At 41.5% G+C, this 21,448-nt stretch overlaps 1 protein-coding gene across 3 annotated transcripts in view; it reads left to right on the top strand.

The window, feature by feature from the left end:
• NTRK2 (neurotrophic tyrosine kinase, receptor, type 2) overlaps window positions 1–21,448 on the top strand; it is a 316,763-nt gene that overhangs the window by 116,760 nt on the left and 178,555 nt on the right. The window contains exon 13 of one of the 3 annotated variants that reach the window (XM_004677527.2): window positions 16,278–21,226. The exons of the other annotated variants lie outside the window; for them this stretch is intronic. Coding sequence (XP_004677584.1) covers window positions 16,278–16,315 — 38 coding nt within the window. The 3' untranslated portion in view covers window positions 16,316–21,226. Of the gene's footprint in view, window positions 1–16,277; window positions 21,227–21,448 lie in introns of those variants that run through there. 3 annotated transcript variants of the gene reach the window in all.

Here is a 21,448-nt window from a genome sequence, read left to right as displayed (position 1 = left end):
AGAGAGAGAGAGACAGAGAGAGAGAGAGAGAGAGAGGGAGAGAGAGAGAGAGAGAGGCTGCTGACAGGTCTCTGCACAAATTGTAGTGGTTTGAGCCTAACACTTGCACATGCATTTGTTCCACTTTGCTATTTTCAAAACAAAAGAGAAATTGGGTGAAAACACTCTATTGAGAACAGAAGCATCTATGACAAATTGCCTTAATTGAAAACACCTAAAAAAAATCGCCCAATTTAGGGGTGGGGAAGGGGTATCAAATTAGCCATGGAGAATCTAAGTGGAGGGTTGTATTGATCGCCGTAGGCATGACCTAAATTGCAGTGTGAGTCATGATGAAAGTACTACTATTTCTGCGCTGCTAATTGAGAGGCAGCACTTCTCATATGGGAAGTTGGGGATGGTGACTGTGGCCACCAGGAATCTTCTCCCAGCTGTGTCCCACAAACGCTGCTGCTTAAGCTCTATTTGTTGGCCCTGAGGACATGTTTTCTCAGTCACAATTACAGATAATTTTAAGAAATAAGGTTTTAATTTTTTCCCCAGAAGACATTGATGACAGCCTATATGTAAGTGTATATGATAGAAACTATATCCATAGGAAGAAGTTTCCATTTTGTTCTATATTAGAGGAAAGAACAATTAACCCTCATGTGTACTTAGCAGAAATGACTAGAACCCGAGTCAGCAGACCTGTGGATGCAATTTCTGTTAATGAAGTTTTCTTGGAATAGAGCCACATCTGTTTGACATTGTGACTCCTTCCATGTTCCAACAGCACAGCTGAGTGATTGTATCAGAGGGAGATTCTATAGAAGGCAGAACTGGGGATCTTCACTACATGGCCCTTTCCGGAAAAAATGGTGCCATCCCCTGCTGTGGAACTCAGGGTGGTTCCCCACAGCCAGTTGACTATACATGTGTTCCAACCATCTTCCTTTTATGTCCAGTAGTGCAAGTTTAACAGGGACACTTGGGGGTCTCAGATGATGACGTGTGTATCTGTCAGAAGGCTACATCCAGGAATATTTTAACATTCACTCACAGCATTTAGCAGTAGATGCAAACCACATGTTAAGAGATGAGGCAGCCTCAAGAGAGGGAGAGAGGGGAGGAGACATGACAGGAAAGAGAAAATTGTATCTGTAAAACTGTCAAATTATGGAGCCTCCCTGGTGGCTCAAGGGGTTAATACTCAGCACTATGAAGCTATCACCAGCCACTGCAGTATAAGTTCAATCCCCAGCTAGGGAGCTGAACCATGTGGTACAGCAGACCTCTCCTGTCTCACCCCTTGCTCCCCTCACTAGTGTATTTACGTCAGTTTGCCTGTTCTGCTCCCCACTCTGTCTCTGGTGAATCCTCTTACCCTCTGCGCTTTTGTAGGCATAAAAAAATATATTTAAAAAATCAAATTGCAAGAAGAAATGAGATTAGAGAAGAGTTGACTAGAAATGAGATTCAGGCATCATTTCAAAATGGAGACATCCTAGTGCATTGCCACTGGTGCCTTTGTTTTGCGAACAGGGACAAAGTCTGCTTATGACCCTTTGATTCCTTCTTGAGAGGGAAAGTAAAAAGGTTACAAAGGCTGCTCATATTGGTGAGCTAAATGGCATAGAAAAAAGCCCAATATGATGCTGTGCTCTTTGAGGTTAGATATAGCAGAGTTTTATTGGCTGATGGAAACTGGGCAAATTACTTATCTTCTCAGTTTTCTCAGCTCTGATATGAGGATAAAATACACTTAAATGAACTCAAGTATACAAAGTGCCTTATGTAATCAAGCATATGAGAAAATATTACTTTCACCTTTTTGCTGCCTCCCCCTTAAACACACAGACCTTGGCGATCATGGTAGAGACCAGTAGATTCCAAAGAAGGAGCACTTGAGTGCACAGGAAACCTGGAGGCTGGTGCCAAGACTGCAGCTGGCGTTAAGCAGGCTGGCTTTGTTCTCATGACGACCTGACCCAGGCATCTCACCTTCACTGACCCACTTCCACCTCAGTGTATTTGGTGAGAAAACCAAATCTCAGTAAAGAAACATGGAAGGCAGAAGTCTCATAAAATCTTTCTTTCAGGAGAATATTAAAGCTTCTTATAAGTCCAGGATTTGGGGACATCTTTGCTCTTTATTTTCTCTTAGTGTTGTCATTTCCAGGTAATCTATAGCAGTTCAGGGATCTGCCCTCCCCCATCGGGGAGCCTTCTTTGGCATCTGCCTGGCCTTTGGTCTTCGGCCGTGGCTTCTAGCTTTGGTGGTCTTCAGGCCTCTTGTGGTATCAGGTCCACACAGGACATGTGACCCCACTGTCCTATCAACTTGTCTTCATACTCAGGGACATTCTCGGTCATTTCTGTCCCCTATTAGGTTCACAAGCTATTTGGATGTTCTCACCCACTGTGCCGGTATCCTGGGAAAGTCAGGTCATGTGGGACCATCAGACCTCCCCTACCTCTGGGTTTTTTCAGCCCAAAGGGTCTGTGTCTCCTCAGCTTCTTGTACACTGAATTAAACACTCACCTTGCTTCTTTTCTCTCCTTGGTTCTCTGCTGAGCACCCTAAAGTTTCTTTAATTCCTAGCTCATGCAAGTGAGCATCCTTCTTCCTCACAAGATCACACTGTGAGCCTTTCAGAGGCATGAAAGAGATGCCGCTGTTCCCTGTGGTTTCTGGGGTCATGAGTATGCCTGTTCTTGGGGGCATTTTTGCCAGTCTTGTCATCTATCCTTGCATGATAGTCTCAGAGGCCTTTGCAGAGAGTTCTGGGTACACATGGGGACCTGTGGTGACATTGAACGCTGAGGGCTTTGTTTTGTTAGTAGTTATGCTTTTTAGTTTAGTTACTCTTTTCTTCCTACTTGTCCACCTTTAGAATAACAGCAGTCCAAAACCTCCTTGGATTATGTCACCTAGTACTACATTAACTGTAACAATAAATAACCATGTGAACAGAAGTCTGTTTCACACAGCAAGAACTCCTGGACCAGGCCACCAGGGATACTCTTCCTCTTTGCTGTTTGTGGCCCTTGGTGGGGAGGCTTCTTTCTCATGTACCTGACCTTCCGGTCTCAAGTGGCTGAGTTGCCTCCAAGATGTGAAATCTATATTCTAAGTATAAAGAAGGAAGAAGGACAATAAGATTATCTAGTGATGGGATTTTGTCTTTTAATTCAAGAAGGAGAGGCCCACCCACCCTCCTCGCCAGGCTCCTAGCTTATATCTCAGTGGTCTGAATTACATCAAATGCCCACACTTTGCTTTAAGAGACCCTGGAGCATCACATATGTTGGCTTCTCCTCTTCATAGGCAGAGGAGTGCCAGGGAAAGGGCATGGTGAGTGGGTTTTGACAAACCCACTCACAATGTCTGCCAGATAGAGACCGTTAGAGGTGGAGCAATAAAATCATTTCAAAATTTGTATTAATCTATGATAGCATAGGATTAAATTCATTTAGTTTTCCTGAAAGTTCAAAAAATCTTTCTGATTAAGATCATTAACTTTGTGAAGAATTGGTTTGGTGGGATATCTGGGCATCTTCTATGAATGAGGAAATTACCAAACTGATTAAAAATGTTAATATGATTAAGGGATAGGATTCATATTTCATCATCTTAGGAAAATAAGACCCTTTGAAGAAATCTCATGAAAATAGTTGATGATGAATTATCTAATTTTAAAGTTCTTTTCTTTTGAGTAAGGCTGAATTACCCCCTACCTGCCAAAACATGCTGAAAATGTTTTATTGGCTTAATTTTTATTCCTGTATGTATATGAAAGTAATAAAATGGCATTTCTTTTGACATGTTTCTTAATTTAGAGTTTTCATAAATTCACGCTGTCTTTTCTTTCTAGTATACTACATATTAATCATATCTTGGGTAGAATGTTAAAAGAGTCTAAACATTCGTAAAGAAATAGTTTAAGCTGGGAAATGGTAAATATAAAATAAGGTAAAGACAACCTCTGACAGGAAACCGCATTAATCAGTCAGCAAACTAAAACCCATGGACAAAATGTGACCTGCCTTCTCATTTTATAAAGTTTTATTGGAACACAACCAGCACATTCCTTTACATGTTGTGTGATAGCTTTCATGCCACAATAACTGACTGAGGAGTTGTGACAGGGACAGATGGCCTGCAAACTTGAAAATATTTACTTTTGGCCCTTGGTAGAACAAGTTTGCCAGCCCTGCATAACCAGTCATGGGTGATTCCCTGATAGCCCAAAGCAGAGAGTGAGTTCTGTTCCTCTTCAAGTGGAAATTAATTTAATGTTTAAGTAAAAACAAAATGAAGTAAAATACATGGGTAATTTAGCAGAGATGCATGTGGAATTCCCAGACTGTCGACTTCATGATAAACAGTTGATTCCATGTCTGCCTTTGGCTTCATTCAGCCTGTTCTGAGAGCCACTGTTGCTGTGGTGACATTTTGCTCCGGTGTTAAGTCTGTAACCAGCACAAGAGACCTGAGTTTGCCTTGTGCTGACTTTGTGCCCTTGAACACATTCCTCACGTGCTCAGAATGTGTCTTCCTTCTCTGTCAGATGAGAGGGGAGAGGGGCAGGGTGCATGAACTCTGGCTCTCTGTTTCTTCATAAAAGCTTTCTGATTCAGGGAGTAGACAGATCATTTATTTTTATTCTTCGATGGCAAATTATTTTTTAAGTTTGTATTGATGGATTTTTATTACTAAATTGATTAATTCATCTTCTTGGAAACAAGAATCTTTTTACTTACAATGTCAGTCCTTTTCCATTTGGTGCATACATTGTCCAGGATGTCCCACGAATTAGACCTGTAGCATCAAGCATCGGCACCTCTGAACACAGTGCATTAGCTATTTCACAGGGACAGAAGCTGAAAGCTTGGGTCTGCAGATACAGGTACAGCTAATAAGCACTGAGCATGTTTTATGTGACAGGCACGCTTAGAAGTGTTTATTAGTTTACCTAATGTGTACATTAAATGAAATACTACCTTAATTTATCTAGTTTATTTAACATATACTTTAAGTTAATCCCCACCTTGAGCCTTAAATCAGCTCCACTTCACAGCTGTGAATGCTAAAGCAAGTTGCCCTAGGCCACAGACTCTGTACTCTCCAAACTCTCCTTTCTACCAGACAAGGGGTCAGAGGTCTGCAAGCAGTATCCGCCAGTGTATTCCGTCTCCACCTTCGCAGCAACTTGGGGAAAACAGTAGGAGAGGTGCAGGTTAGAGTTCTTAGAAATCGTAGGTGCTTTGGAAAATGAGAAGAAAGGTCTTCTCATCCACCTCTCACAAACCTACTCTGTGCTGTGATCTTCCTTGGAGGGTTCTTTTCTCAGCCTCCATTTCTCTGAAGTTGGAAGAAAAAAATTAGGACAATAGTTGAAGCGATACTTGGTTAAAAACTGGGTCAGTTTTGTGACACCATCCTTATCTGCCAACACCATTTTTGAATTCTTTCTCAGAATTAAAAAAACAAACAAACATGCCAGCCAGTGATGTGGAACAAACTGTGGCAGATGGTTCTCTGGACTCTAGGTGAGATTTTGCATTATTCTCTGGGAAAGAGAAATGATTGCTTTGGCGAATCATCTGTTATTTTAGTAAACTGCCAACTAGGAAGTATTATAACAATGATGGTTTAAGAGGGTGATATTTTTTCCCCTAGAGATTAGCACATAATCCATCTTCATTTCAATTCTGTGGAATTTAGACTAGGGGATGAGGGCACATTTTCATTCTGTAACTCCTTGTTAAGAGTGTTTGCTGGCTGAGAGGCATAGACACTCCACATCACATGCCGAGTCTAAACAAGAAATCCAAGAATTCACTTGTGGGGGGTTTGGGGGTGGGAGAGGTGAGATGAAATAAGGTTTAAAGCACAAGTTAGACTTCTTTCCGAAGATTAACTCCCCTGGAAAATACAGCAATAAACAGTTAACCATGGTGTTCATTACCAGCTCAAGTCCCTAATTAATTTATTTTATGTTAATTAAGTTTATAATTATATAGTAAAACATTTACTTTCTCCCTCAAGAAATTGACTGAATCTTCTGAAGGGGCTTTGTGACTGTAATTTAGGTGCAATTAGCCAGTTAAATTTAGTTAGGGTTTGGTTCATTTAGTTACTGCTGGAAGATGCTAGAAAGGAGGAAATGGGTAACATCTCAAAAGCAGCTTAGGATCTAGAGGACATGAATAGGCACTCCCTAGCCTCTGGGCAGCTAGTGCAGGTGTCTGGGACAATCACAAGCTGAAAAAAATGTAGATTTATAACTATCTTCTATGTGTATTCCTCAATTGTGAAGCTCTAGATACCTTTAGTTGTGTATAAAGGTAAAATCCTTTATAAAAAAATTGGTTTATGTTTCTGGAATTGGGACTGAAACCACGGAAGGATGTGCAAACACATTGAGCCTTGGTGGTGAAGTCCCTGGCATTAGCCAGCCTTCAGACTTAGAAAGCTGGCACTAACCAGCAGCCATCCTTTTAGCATCTCCTGCTGAGAGTGGCGTGGGAGGGCGTGTCACCAGCACCCGGCCACCCCATGGATCTGACAGCTGTGGTTCAGCACAGCCGCCATGCAGTACCCCAGGGTTCCAGCTCAGTTTGGATTGCACACTTTTGAGCGAGCGTGAAGATGAAAATTTTGAGCACAGCTTCCTTCAGTGGTGTTTTTACTTCAAAGTTCATGAAAAAGAATCTATATAAGCCTGTGGGTTAAAATGTAATCTAAACTGATAAATGACTGCAAGGTGACTGTGGGCAGCGTCAAAGTTCACAGTTCATGATTTTGACTGGAAATTTGGGAAGCATTGAGGCATGATTATTCTAGTCAGTAGCATTAGAATACCTTAGTCACACTTTATTGGTTAGTGTAGCAAAGGCACAGTGCCTTTAAGTATCTTTGGTCCTTGAAGTATGCATTTCTTGGGGGAAAACAGAGGCTCTTGCTTTGAAAAAGAAGCTCAAGTATTTTTTTTTGTCCTAAAATATTAAGCTGAATTACATGAAATCATTTAAAAAGACACGTTGGTACCCTATCATCACAATGGGAGTTAGTTGACTGTGATAATGAGTGGAACATGCAATTAATTGAAACAGACTAAGACCACACAGCTCACTTTTGCTTTTATGATTTTTCCAGCAAAATGAAAGCTCTAACCTCCTTTCACTTCATAATAAGCAAATGGTAATCCTCTTCCCCAAAGAAGTGTGCGAAATGACCCATATATATTTGAAAAGGTCTATGGAAAACATATTTTTAGAAATTCTCATATTTCTTCTAACATTATTTAATAAGATGTTAAAAATGTTGTCTCTTCATCTCTGATCAGCCCTTAGCTTTAATATTCTTTGTCCCCAATTCAGTTCAACAAAGCCAAGCAAACAAACAGCAAAACCTTCCCAGATTTTAGGTTTCTAAAGAGGAAACACGTCATTGCCAAATCTAGAACATAATTTCCACTTGATAGATGAAAATTAATGTCAGCATATACTTGGCCTCTTCCCCTTCCAGAGGAGAAAATAGAGGAGGAAACGAGAGATGATCCCCTACACAGAGCAAGTGAGACTTGTAGGACTGAGGCTGGGTAGTAGAGAGAGGACAGAGGAAAGTACAGGGAGGTCAGGGGCAGGAGGAGCGTGGAAGGAGAAGACAGGGGCTGGAGGGGAGAGAGGGGAGGTGGGGGAAATTCTACACATAGCCCACAAAAGATATTTGGGCAGCCCGGAGAAACAAATCAACCAGGCAGATAGAAAATTGGGAGACAAAAAGAGAAAGCTTTTGTTACTCTGGCAAGGAACAACACAAGCATTTGGCAACGTATATTCTCATCTTGTGAACTTAAAGTATAGGGACCTTAATTAGTTTAAAGTCATGCTTCACATTTGTAATTCTTAAATAACCTCAGTGAAGGTGGATTAAGGTCAGGTTTAATTGTTTATCATCCTAATTTTTTTTTTTACAAATCAGTCATATTTCATAAAACAGAAATATCTTCAGTGAAGGGATCATTCCAATTTTTACAAGAAATTAGAGAGGTAGAAATTTCTAAGACTTGATCCTTTAGTAGTTAATAGTCATAACGTTAGCAATCACCTAAGTTCAGGAACCCAGATGTGATATGGACGATACTAGGGACTCATTTTAACTTGAGTCTCATGGCCTGTTAGATTTTCTTCATCTCTCATCTGAAGTTGCACAATCGAGTCAGCGAAGTCCTGGATCTGCCAGATTGACACACCTCAGGAAGGGCAGGAGTAGATGAAAACGGAGATCTTTCTGGCTCTACACAACTTCTTGCTATTTAACCAGCCAGGCAAGTGGAGTTCCTTCCATGCTGATGGAAATGAAGCTGTTAGCAAGCAGTCACCAGGGAAGAGAAATGTGGGTTAGCTTTACTTATTAAAATTCTAATTCCAGTGGTAGCTATAAAGTTCTAGAATCTTGTGTAGCTGAATGATGGGTGCTTAATGGCCATAATTATGAAGAACGAAAGAAAACTAATTTGTAATCCTGTCATTCCTGCTATACACGTGTAATAATCATATGCTGTCTTTTTATCGGTGACATTAAAAATGTTGACTGTTTGCACATAAAGCAGTACATTTGTCTATCACATGTGTAGCTACGAATGCATCTTATGCTTATGTGTAGAAGGTGAAGATGATATCTATTTTAAACCAAGAATGTGTATAGAGTTATAAGGTAAATAATCTTTCCCTTTGGGTCACTGGGTTCTAGCAAAGAACTTTCATCACTTTGGGAAAGCATTCCTTAAAATAATGTCAGATGTTTGGATACATTACATTTTTACTTAAAAAGATCTAGAATGTATTGTTTTTCCCATGTCTTGGTGCTGGCTGATTCTTGGCTCAGTTGATATAATTCTTAACCAAGCTGTTATGTGTGCCATATCTGCCATGCTCAGCACGCTTTATTTAAAAAAGAAAATAAACTGTGAAGTCTGCTGTGTGTGTGTGTAAAATGCATCTTTAAATTGTCCCTGAATCAAAGGATTATGAAGGGGCTCGCTATGTTCCAACATGAAAGAACCGAGGAATAGAGGGACTCTTTCAGGCAGGATGTTGCAGTGGAGACTGCTGAGGTTGGCTTATGCCTGTTGTTGGAAGGTATTGTTGGAGTGTCTTGGTCAAGATAGTGTGGTGGGGTGGCAGGGCAGCATGGGCCTGTGTAAGGGAAGCTCTCTGAACAACAAACACTAGTGAAAGCAGAGGATTCTAGAAATGCAGGGCTAATTTAAGGCAAGGCGGGGTTCTGTTGGTTGCTTCAAACTAACAGCATGCAGGGCTGTGACTTTGCACTAGCAGGATTCCTGGTAAGAACAGAGGAAGCTTCCACCTTACTGAGACTTACCAGGGGCAGGGCTGTTGACTGTGGTACCAGCATCCTGAAGACGCTCCTGGATGTGGACACACTGTTGGCACTTAGAGCTGATGTGATGGGCAGGTACTCTTTCAGGCTGATGGGCAGTTCTGGGATATGCCTTTTCAACTTTGTTTGCCTTTTGGAGGGTGAGTGGGAGATGCTTCTGCAGGGTCCAACCTGGGACTTTAAATTTCGGTTTACAGAGAAGTTTCCAGTAACACCCCAGGTAAAACCAAGGGCGGTGTGAGCCACCTTTCCAACCTGACTCTCACCATCACATCGCTGTTCTGGAGAGGCACATTTTAATTCTTGTTCTCTTGGGGTAACTTCTGAGCTGATGGAAGTCTTTTTGCTAACGGGAAGTGTGAGGAGAAGGGGCCACAGAAAAGTCTTATTTGGGGGAAGCTCTCCTTCCTGCCCCATGATCTTCACCTGCCTCTGAATTGGGTACAACCACAACTCTGGATAGAAGGCTGAGGCCTGAGAAGTGTCTTGGAAGCCTGGGGGTTTTCTGGGTGTGCCTGGAGCAGCCCTGCAAGCAGATTGCAGCCTCACTTTGGCCTGGAGCAGCAGTGGCCCCATCACTGCTGTGCCCAACTAGGCAGTAAGGAGGAGAGAGATGGCAGCAAAACCTAAGGAAAGGAAACATCACGGCGGGGAGGACTGAACCCAGGAGCTAGATTCTTGAAAAGCTCGAGGTATGGACTTGAGCAGTTTCACTTGGCCTGTCCCATTCACAGGATGGCAGCCTTCCTCCCAGGATTGCCACTGCCAGCTAGAGCAAAGCCTTGCTTCCTGCCCCAGCTCAGGCAGATCTGGGCTATTCATGCGTATGGCAGTCAGCTCAGAGACACTGTCAACTCCACCCAGGTTAGTAGTGCATTCTGGAACACTGGGTGCTTTGCTGAAGTTTCTTTATCTTGTGCATTTAGCTAATTTAAATGTGATGAGATGTATAAAGCACTTCTACTCAAGTGAAGGTAATTGACTCTGCTTAATTGGAACCACTAGTGAGTGTGCCTTTCAGGCATTTGGACAAGAAGGTAGAGACACTGTGTGTACAAAAGCCACTATGAGTGCCATCTCATAAGCTTCCTAACAGAATCCTCAGGCTCTGTTTCTGGAGCATTGCTTGTGGTGCCTAAGGAAAAAGTAGAGCTCCAGGACATACTTGATTTTCACCTTCTGTCTTCCTCCTTAGACCTACTTACCCTGAGTCTAGGACATAAAGTCCGGTTTTGCAGCCTTGTTACCTCCATTTTTACCCCCAATAATTGCAGTCACCACCTTTGTGTATTTGAGATCTCCTACCTCATAAACAGCAGCTACATTTTCTCGAATGCCTCCTCCTCCTGCCCTTTCTCTTTCCATCTCCTGCTTTCATGCTTATCCTTATCATCATCATCAGGCAGAAGCTGGCTGAGCCAGGACTACTGTTTTCTCTTGCACAATTTGAACATGATTCACCTTCCTAGAAGCTTATCCCAGATCCATTTTGGTCTGTGGATTTTAGGCACAATTGGGCAGAGTCAAACAACTTCGATAGAGTGTGTTTGGGATTCTTGAAGGTTTTATTAATATATACTCATAGATTCATTGAGTAATCAGTTTCTACTATTTCTTCACTATTTGGATGCTGTAGGTCCTAGCATTGTGGTTTCATATACTATGAGGAAACACTAACTAGAGTGTTAAGGCATAAACAAACGTAGGCACAAAAATCTATTTTGGCAGCAGTAAACACCTGCTCTTCTATAATGACATTTATATTGCTGTGGCCATGTTTGAGCCACTGGTAAGCCTCTGGACTCAGATTGTGGAACAGTGTCTTTAGAAAGTTAGCACTTAACTTTACAAAGCACTATCCTATAGATTTTGCAATGCATATATTAAAGTAAGTTAGGAAGTGAGGCTCACTCCACATGAGAAAGGGAGATTGACATGGGTTTCTCAGCGTGGTTATAGCCAAAGTCTTTTCAATATCTTAATGCCCCTCAAAGAACTCCATCTTTTCTTCTTCTGTGTCATAAGATGTGTTTAGGTGATTTCTGGATGGAGCAGTGGCGTGGCCTTTGGATGTCTCCAGGCTAAGAAGTGTCTGGCGTGGTGGTGGTTGAGCCCTGACACTCATCTCTTGGGCCCTGTTGGTCAGATCACATCCTGCTGAGAACCCTTGCATTTTAATTGTGCAACACTTTGGCTTTTCTTACACATTCTAGCTTTGCCAAGAACTTTTTGTTTCCTGCTTGAATTTTCATCTCCGAACTGAACTTCATTTTGCAGTCAATCCAGGGTTTTTCCTTTAAAGTCCTTCCTGACCATCCTTGGTTATTTATTTTTAGTTTTTCTTCTTCAGCACACAAATAGGCACGTGTTCCCTTTGCTCCAGTCCATGCCCACTATAATTTTGATCACTGTATGGATTAGAAAAAGCTAATGCCTTTTACCCAGGAAACACTCCTTGTGTCTAGCACCACAACCTTCAGTATACTTCATAACAAAGTTGTGATTTTTTTTTTTTACCAGAAGTTTCAAAGTCTTTTGAATAACCCAATTACCAATAAGAAACTACAGATCCTGTGTTATATTATCTCCTCACTACCCCTCCACTTTGATTCTGTACCTTAGTATATTGAGGTTTTCCAATAAATCTCAAAGTTCAACCATTAATATTCTGAAACTTCAATTGCATTCAGTCCTAAGTGTTGGGTGAAGCAGTGTAGATGTGTGAACACAACCTCTCCACCATTCTGTGGTTTAGAGTCTGGGATTCAGGGAAATAAATAAAAAAGAAACATAAGTTAAAAAAATAGTTTAAAAGTAGGACATGTGAATGGAATAGAGAGCCTCAGTAGTGAAGAGGTTGGTGAACTAAATACTCACAGGAGGTTGTATTTACAATGGACCTTCCAGAATGGTTAGGGCTTCTCTAGGGAGAAATTGCCCATGAAAGGAGATTTTAGAGGCAGTGACAGGGTATAGACAAAGCATATCCTTGGAGAGCAAAAAGAGTGTCTGAGGTGTGGCTAGGCAACTTCTGAGGTGAGCTCAGAGAAGAGAGCACCAGACCTAACCTTGATAATGGAAATATCTGCCAAGGTTGTGAGTTGTGGTTTTAATTCTTTCCCTCCGTCTCCCATCTCTGGATGACCTTAGACACCTCACATCAGCCATGTGGGTTGAGTAAGTCACCTATAAAGCAGAAAAACTGCAGGCATAATACATAGTGGGTGCAACCGCCAACTATGTTAAATGCTCCCCAAATGTTAAAGTAGGACAAAGTGTGTTTCAGATGCTTAAACAGAGCAGAAAAACACCTAATTCAAATCTTACTTTGTGATGGAAAGCATTTTGCACTCACTATTTTCTAGACACCATCCAGGCACTGGAGTTTGTTCTGTGATTTTACTTAGTAAACATTTTCCGGCAAGCCCAAGAAACATTGGTTTTGCTTTCCAATGAAGGTGAGCGGGAAGACCAACACCTCCCCACAGGCTGTCTCCAAAATGGCAGCATGCCATGCAGATGCCCAAGTTGGCAGTTTTCTAGTTGAACTCTCCAAATGACAAATGTGGTAAGATTTGCTTTTTTAGATAGCAGCTGCATTTTCTTCCGTTCCCTTCGCTTCCTTTCGATTCAGCAATTTTCGTTTTTGCTCCAGATAAATTGCTGTTAATTTAAATATACTGCAGATCCTTGCCATTTTATGGTTGATTGCTTCTGAGTAATAGGAGGAAAATGTGTGCACGTTTGAATGTAAATAAATCTAAATGGATCTGAAGCCGGTGGTGAAGAAAGCACAGTGCTTCAGTGACCTTCAGGCCCACTGTCCTTTTTGAAGAAGTTAGTGAGCAGATCTAAAGTCAGCCAGTAGCAGAGACAGAGTTTTAGGACAGATCCTGGGTTTTCTGCTCATCTTTCAACTTCCCATCACTTTTCTCAGACTGCACCTGCTTTATCTTTGTTCTTATTTAAGCTCAGCTAGTGTAAGCAGCGGTGGCAAAGTTTCTCTCGAGTTGTTTTTGATAAAGGAGCTGTTCTCACGATAACTGCCATGCACCATCGGAATGCTGCAAATGCTTCGGAATGTCACATTGTCAAAATATCTATATTTGAGGCTCAGAAGCTAGACAGCTCGTTTGGCTGCTAAACTCACAAGATGTTCAGCCATTTGTTGTGGTCTAAAAACTTTTCCCCTCTCTAAAAGAAACCAATTATCTATTGTTTTATATTACTTGTGGCTCCTTTCTTGAATTTCTTATGACATTTGCAGACAAAAGTTGTGAGATCCGGTAGGTAAATTTGGGCTCTAATTGAATTTTGCTCTCACCCTTTAGCTTCATGAAGCACTGGATTTCCCTAAAAGAGAGCGAACTCTGCAAGTCAAACTAACTTTTCAGGCTCTGTTGGTGTAGCTTTAGGTAATCAAATTTTACAAAGATTGAGAAAGCCTGAGAGGCCGACTTGCCTTCCTGGAGTTGGGCAGGGCTTTATAGTGATGGTGTGAGTGCAAATGTTGCAGGTGATCATCACTGGGACAGGCTGGCTTTTCTTCACAAGGGAGATACTGTGTGTTTTTCTGTTGTGATAGCTTCACTCTACCCCCCCTTCCCCCCACTTTTTCCTTTTTCCTTTTTTTTTTTTTTTGTGTGTGTGAACATGTGGAGCTGAGGTTTGTTTGAGGAAGCTACATCTCAAAAGGCAAAAGCAGAAGAATACCTGACATCAACACATCAATAGGAGCAAATGCTGTGGCAGCTCAAGTGATGGAAGGTCTAGCAGAGCAAATTATTTCCCACTTGTAATAATTAAAGACACTGGATGATGTGGGAGACAAAATTGACAAATAGAAACACAGCAAGAGTGGACTATTTCCTGCCCTAAGCTCTCTCACATTGTAAACTTTTTTAGTTCCTACACCACAATCCACTGGACATAGGCATACACTAACAGTGTAATCTGCTGTTGTTATTTTTATATCAAATAGCTTTCAAAATTGAATGACTGTGCAGTAATCTAGAATATTGAATCAAAAATCTTTTTGTTTGAAGGTGATGTCTTCTGTTGATATCACCAAGTTTCTCCTGTTTTTATTGGCAAACCTGACATCCTAATATTAATCCTATTGTTTCAGTGGGAAGGAATTTGAGATCCACCCTCTTAAAACCTAAAGGAGTAACTGGGGAGTTTGGTTCCCTTGTCTTACGTGCCATGCTGCACTCCTGACTAGTGCAGCTTATGTTTGCCTTGAGGCTGAACTTTCAGAAAGAACTGAAGACAGATATGGGGAGAATTAATCAGTGCTTCTGCATACTTCCTCAATTCTCAGTGCTTTGTGTGTGATTCAATCCATAAAGGATGTTTGGCGTCCAAACTGAGTTCTTTTCCTGAGACTTAGAAGGGCGGAGATAGGAATGCATTGGAAATTAAGCTCTTTAGACTCTTTTCATATTTTTGTAAATGATGATACAGATTGGTGGTGGTAATTACAGCTCTGGAGGCAGATGACACCAGCACTTGGCAGACCAGACACCAGGTTGGGAAGATCGAGTCTGGAGGGTTGGGTTAAGTCCTTCCAAAGCTGAACTTGAAAACGTCTTGGGGGTTGCAGCTACAATGTCATCTATTTTCTCACTTATGAATCTGATGATGACGTGTGCAGATTACAGACTGAATTATATGGAATAAACCTTCCTTATTCCCATTGGGTTCTCACAGGCGAGTTTGGAGAAAGTCTGTCCTCCCTGCTCAGTGACACCACAGAGTGGCAGCAGAATCTAGCTCCTAGGTGGGAATCTGAGCTTCATCACATGCTAGCTGTTGAACCTCAAACAACAGCTTTACTTTTGCCTCCACTTTCTCAACTGCAAAGAGGCATGGTATTAGAACTCTCTCATGAAGTTATTATGCAATTCAAACCACTAATTTGGACAGAGAACTTAGAAGAGAGTCTGGCTCAGAGTCAATTAGTCGTTATTTATTGTTCAGGTTATTTACTAATCTTTCCCATCTTTGAAGCAATGAAGCTTTGGAGGTCAAAGAACTTCATGTATTTGTGTGTCACACAAAATGAGAGAAAATGCCTGCCAAGATTGTGTGGTGGGGTTTTAGTTCTCCCGTTGTCTTTGGGTGACCTTGCACACCTCACATCAGCCATATGGTCAATGTTCAATTCATTTTTTATAAAATTGTCAAGTATATTCTCTAGAATATATGCTCACATTATATGCATATATGCAATATATTACTGGTTCTATGCTGTATAAAATATTATATGATATATATTACATATATGGTTCAAATATATGGTACTAAATTGCATTTAAATAATTTACTGATTATTTGAAATTAGAATCCTGAGCCTTTGTGTAGTCTGATATTTCACCTGTGAAAGCCGGCCAGTTTTCTAGTCTGGTTGCCGTGCAATTATTAGTTATTTTAGAAAAAAGTTTTGGTAAAATTAACTGAAGAAAGAGAATCAAGATTTAGGTGAATGTTTGTTGTTGAACTTGATTTTCCTGTATATATAAAACGTCTTCAAGTCTTACTGCTGATGTCCACAGTTTTCTCTTCTCTGGGAGGTCAACATCTGATTGAGTTGTGGATGGAGCTGTGTGCAGAAATCCTTTGCATTTCTTGGTTGTGTTTCATGTGCTATGTAAACCAGGTTTCAAGTTTAAAATTAAGGTGTTTGAGAACGAAATACACATCTTCTCCTAATTTCCACACTGTGTTATTATATTTTGTTTTGTTTTAAAACATTGTCCATGTTGTTTCTTAATGTTGATGTTTATTTTGATGTTCTTTTAAAAGTGATTGTACTTGTATGTTAATTTCCATTGATTTTTCTTTTGACCATGACTTATGTTTTATTTTGTGTTTTTTTTAGGTTTTGTTTTGTTTCATAAGATCCCACTGGATGGGTAGCTGAAATAAAGGAAAAGACAGAGAAAGGGGCAGTGGTGCTTGTTGGTTGAAGCTGCCTGTAAGCTGGACTCTTGGGACTGGCATTGGCTTCTTCTGGGAAGTGCTGCTTTGCCTGGGGTTTTCTGGTAGTTCTGGGTGGTGATCACAGGAGGTACCACAGGAAGCCTGCAGATACTGAGAGCTGTGATTGGGGAACACCAATTCAGAGGCAGCTCACAGGCAGCTAAGCAGAAACTCAAGAAAACACCTGAAATTAATGTTTCTCTTTCATTCTTACCATTGTGCAAGTACAAAATTGAAGTGACATTCCATTGGATTGTGTTGCCGAAAGCGTGCTATGTGACCCTGCTGGAAATGTTTGTTATTGTTTCTGTTCATTAAAGGTGAACTGCAAAGTTAAAAACAAATCTAATTTAGAGACATATAGAAGTGCAAACTAAACAGTCTAATATTCAGTAAGCACATTTTTAGTATGGTTTTCTTGTTTAATCAGTACCGAATTCAGACAGTCTCACCTTTCCATTTGCAGCATGGTGACTAAAAGAATAAAAGCCCATTATACCATTGCTGTGGGAGCTCAGTATTGTCATTGAGAGGCTCTTCACTGGCCAGGAAGGTCCAGTGTTCAATGGCAGTGTTCAAATGCAATCAATACTAATGATTTCCTTTAAAGATTGTCATCAGGCAAAATAAAATATAAAAGCTATTTGTCTGGACTCTAGATTTAAGTTAGGCACAGTCAGTTTCAGAAGAAGTGAAAGAAGGAAATATATACATATGGTGCATAGGTCCTTTTATTTGCCCTCCGTAATCCACCTGCTCTTTAGAAGTTTGCTGAGTGAGAAGGCCACAGCATCTCATGCTGTTTCCATGACAGAACTGCAGCTTTTCTACTCTGAAAAGGCCTGTGAGCAGAATGGCTGGCCTGCTGAGAACAGGAAGCGGCATTCTAAGAAGGCTAGTCCCCTACAACGTACTCTACTGCTGCTGGGTTTTCACTGGCAGGGCCACTCTCCCTGACCCCAGACACATAGAAGTGGCAGGTCGCTAATGAATACGTGCTTTATAACGTCCAGTTTCATTGCTGAGAGGCCAGCCTCAGAGTTACAAAATCCTGCCTTCCTGCTTTTGTCTTACGTAGACACGTGTCTCCCTCACTTGACCATGGCGGTGACCTCGGCACACTTGCTCAGTGTGCACCAGGCAGTATCCCTGTCCTGAAGACAGGTCTGGCTGCCCCCTCCCTGCCCTGTCACACACCTTTCCTGTTAGGGGGACTTCAGAGCCAGATCTGGAGCATTTCTTTGAAAGCACAATCAGCTCTGATGCTAAGGCATACCCATAGAAACCATGACTGAACGGATGTTCTGAAACCATTTTTTGGGAAATAGTTTCAAGTTTTGCAGTTCAACTTTGAGGACTGATAGATCTTTACTAGTCCAACATGTTTGGAAACATTATTTTGAATCCTGTGTAACCAAGGCATTAATCTTAATAAAACAGGATCCATTTAGGCACCACTTGATATAAAAAGATTATCCTTGATGGATATTTCATGCTCTATCTTTTACATTAGCCACTAAATATATTATTGCTTGAAGCAGACCTTTCACAGAGTTCTATGGATTACAGCATTGAAAGTGGTTACCCCTGGCCCAGCCCTGAAAGAGGGACATTTTCTCCAAAGCATAAACCATCTGCTTATTCCCCAAATTTTCTCTCCAAAAAAGACATTTGAGTGTGAGAGCAGCTGGCCCTTGGTGGGGAGACACCTGAATATTCTCTGGTTCCCATTTTCTTGCTTGCTGCTAACAGTTCCTGTTACTACTTAAATTTTGATCTTTCTGAAAGGTGTTGATTTACAAAGAGGACAGCTCATTGCAGACATTCTGAACCCTGAAAGAAAACTGAAATCCAAACTGAGAGCCGAGCAGAGACCATTAGTACAGCAAGTGTTCTTAAATATTGGTTAGTTAGTACCATTTAAGGTTATTTTTAAATAACCTTAATATTATTTCCTGAGCCATAGAAAGGTGGTGAATTGTTTAAGGACTATTTTATAAGTTTCTAAGACTCAAAAGGAAAAAGAAAAGAAAATTTGTACTCAACAATTGGAAGAAAAGCAGGGTAGACCCTTTTTTGAAAATGGAGAGAAGTGGACAGATTAGGCAGTTTAATATATCAAAGAGCAGTTGACATCTCCTAGGGAACCATGAAAACAACAGGCTATTAGAAAATGGCTTCATATGGTTCTTGAGTTCATTGGTTTTCATTTTTTTTTTAAATCCCCACAATCACAACACAGCTCTTCATTCCTGTACACCCCCTTTTATCCTTTGCTGTTTATGCCCCCAATAACCGATCTCTTTAGAGCTTCCTAATGCATTCTGTGGCAGTAGGAAAGGAAGGGTGGTAGCATCTTTGCTGCTACTGAGTCTCACCCCGCTTCTAACCCCCCCAGAGAAGGACCTGGCACTTGAGTGCCAAGCAGATACCCTGCCTGAACACCCACTCTCCAGAGGGGTGGCTGTCGTTAAGCCACAGCCAACCTCTGTCTCCCTGGAATGTGGGCCCAGTCTTCCTCATCTTCTGGTTCTTTAAGAGAAACTTGAAACCTGCATTTTTATGTGAAATAGCCCTATTTTTTTAAAGTTGGCTCAGTTATTTTTAAAACATTATGTAGGCCAACAAAACATGTCTGTGGGCTGCCAGTTAGTTACTTTTGTCTTAAAAGGAGATCATTATTTCCTCCCTGAATCCTTCTCTCTTTCCTTTGCAAATGTTTCCTGGCATCACCATTGAGGGCTTTCTCTGCCCTGAGTTTAGCAGCCCTGTGGCCTGCAGTATGTCACCTGTGGCTCCATGTGGCCCTGCCGGCTGGACCCTGGGCTTTCTCACCCTGCCTGGGGCTCTCTTAGCCCTCTTTGCCCCCACCTCCTGGTGGCCCCCACTTCCTGTAGCCAGAGGCATCCTAATGGAGTCCTCCCCCATGTTGTCACACGTGACTTTCTTTTTAGCAGTGTGCATGTCTCCTGGGAAGAGTGCAACCCATTTTCAGGGGTGTCCTTCCTATACTGATATGCCCATTGGGAATGGGAAACCACACTTTATGAAGTGTGATTCAAGCCTTGAATCTCGAATCAGGCCCCACTGAGCCCCTCCAAGGCAGCAGAGATAAACTAAGAAATGCCTGTTGCCATCACATGGTTCATGGGAAGCCAAGAAGGCTCAGCTCTCAACAGGGAAAGTGAAACCCCACGATTGCTCAGAGACTATCAGTTGAGGGCTCCACTTCAAGTCTCCAGCAGGGATTGATGTCGTTTTTGACCCATTGAGTGTTTGTCCTCAAAGTAGGGAGCAAAGATGAAAACTAAACCATCTCAGGCCTTCCCCACACCACAGAACACACAGGGAGTTTGCTTTTGGCTCCAAAACATTTGAGTAATCCCAAATTACACCTAGAATTAGGGCTGGGCTTGCAGCTCCTCTCCTCTGTATTATCAGCAGTTTGGGGGTGACCTCTAGACGTCCAGGCAGGGCCTCAGTTCACTGCCAGGTGTGCTGAAGGAGTGTCTGCTTTCTTGCTTCTCTTTCTTTGCTCTGTTTCCTCTTAAAACCTCAGACTTCCTCCACCTCAAGCATCTCAAAATGGCATGACAAACTGAGTTTATTTTTATTTGCTTTGTTGTTTGCTTCGCACAGAACTTCATTCTTTTGTTGTGAGATGAATCCAAAGGTTTAATGGGATCTGCACTAATTCTCTCGCTCTTGCGCTCCTGTTGGCTTGTGGGTGATTTACACTTTCACCTGCTCTAGTGATTTCTGTCTAGAGCTCCTGTTTTAGTTTTCATCTAATTTCCTTACACTACAATAGAAGCTCATTTCATCTTGTGATACTCCCTCTAGGCACAGAAGGAGAGCCATTGAAGAGAAACGATTACCTGTAATGTAGGCTTTTCACAGGACTGCTGCATTAGCCACACAGGCATTGCCATTCCTGGCTGCTCCATGTCAGGGGGAGACCCCTGGAGCTGTGCCACTTGGCAGACTGGACCCTACGAATGCTAGGACAGAAGTATGTTCTGTTGTGTTCACACAGCTTCAGTGTCTGTGAACCATGACGGTTTACTCAAGGGCACCTGAGAAGGTGTGAAGGTAATTTGCTGTGGGGTGCTGCCAGACTGAATTAAGTTAATAGAATTCCAAACCCAGAAACCAACATGCAAACAGCTGTCACAGAAGACCGCTTTCCACCCAAGTTGGCCAGTTTCTTTGTTTTGTTCCCTAGGGACTAGAAACCTCCAGGCCTCTCCTGATCTGGACAGTGAGCTCACTCTGTCTATAGTTCAGGGAGCCTTGGGGTGCTCATAGATGGGTGTCCAAGGCAGGTGACTACTAGTTGTTTGTAGAGTTGCCACTTTCATGAAAAAAATGTGTGAGAAGCAAAGGAAGGAATAGAAATCTTCCACCACCTTTATTTTGAGAAAGTCCATTGGTGAATGGAACATAAATAGATATAAAATAGTGGGGGATTCTACTTCAATGTATATTAAATCATCCTGTTGTACACCTGAAGCACCTTGGACATTTTATTTGGCAGTTATACCTCAAGAAAGTGACAAAGAAAAAAAGGAGAAGATCCCCAGAGATCCCAGTGAAGGACAAATCCTCATTTCACTCATTTCCTGTTCAATTAATTTGCTGTAATCCATGGACTGCCTGCAAATCATTCTCATGCCCTGATTTTTTCCCCATAATGTTCAGGTTTTAAAGTCATTTTTCCACATTTCCTGTAAATAATGGTTAATCGTTTTTTATTTTATTTTTAAGTGCTGTTTAACAATGTGGCTAGACCATAAATGTACTTGCTGAATTCATTCATTTTTTTTTAACAAGCCAATAAAGTTTTTACTTCATCTCCACGTGTCTTTCATTCTCTGTGGCACTGTGTACATTTCCCCCACCCTTCCTTAAACCCAAACTATCACCCAGCATGTAGTTTGTGGCGTCAAGACTAGAGGTGCTAGAAGAAGACTAAGAAACATCATTGAGTTTGGGGAGTCCCAAATCCATACAACTTCTGGACTAAATCTCCCTCCTAAAACAGACTTAAAATTTCCATTAATGTGAATT

Source organism: Condylura cristata, unplaced genomic scaffold (genome assembly GCF_000260355.1).
Source record: "Condylura cristata isolate star-nosed mole 26May11 unplaced genomic scaffold, ConCri1.0 scaffold00006, whole genome shotgun sequence".
NCBI lineage: Eukaryota > Metazoa > Chordata > Mammalia > Eulipotyphla > Talpidae > Condylura > Condylura cristata.
The sequence above is the reverse complement of the archived record's forward strand: the minus strand, read 5'-3'. Positions and strand labels throughout refer to the sequence as shown.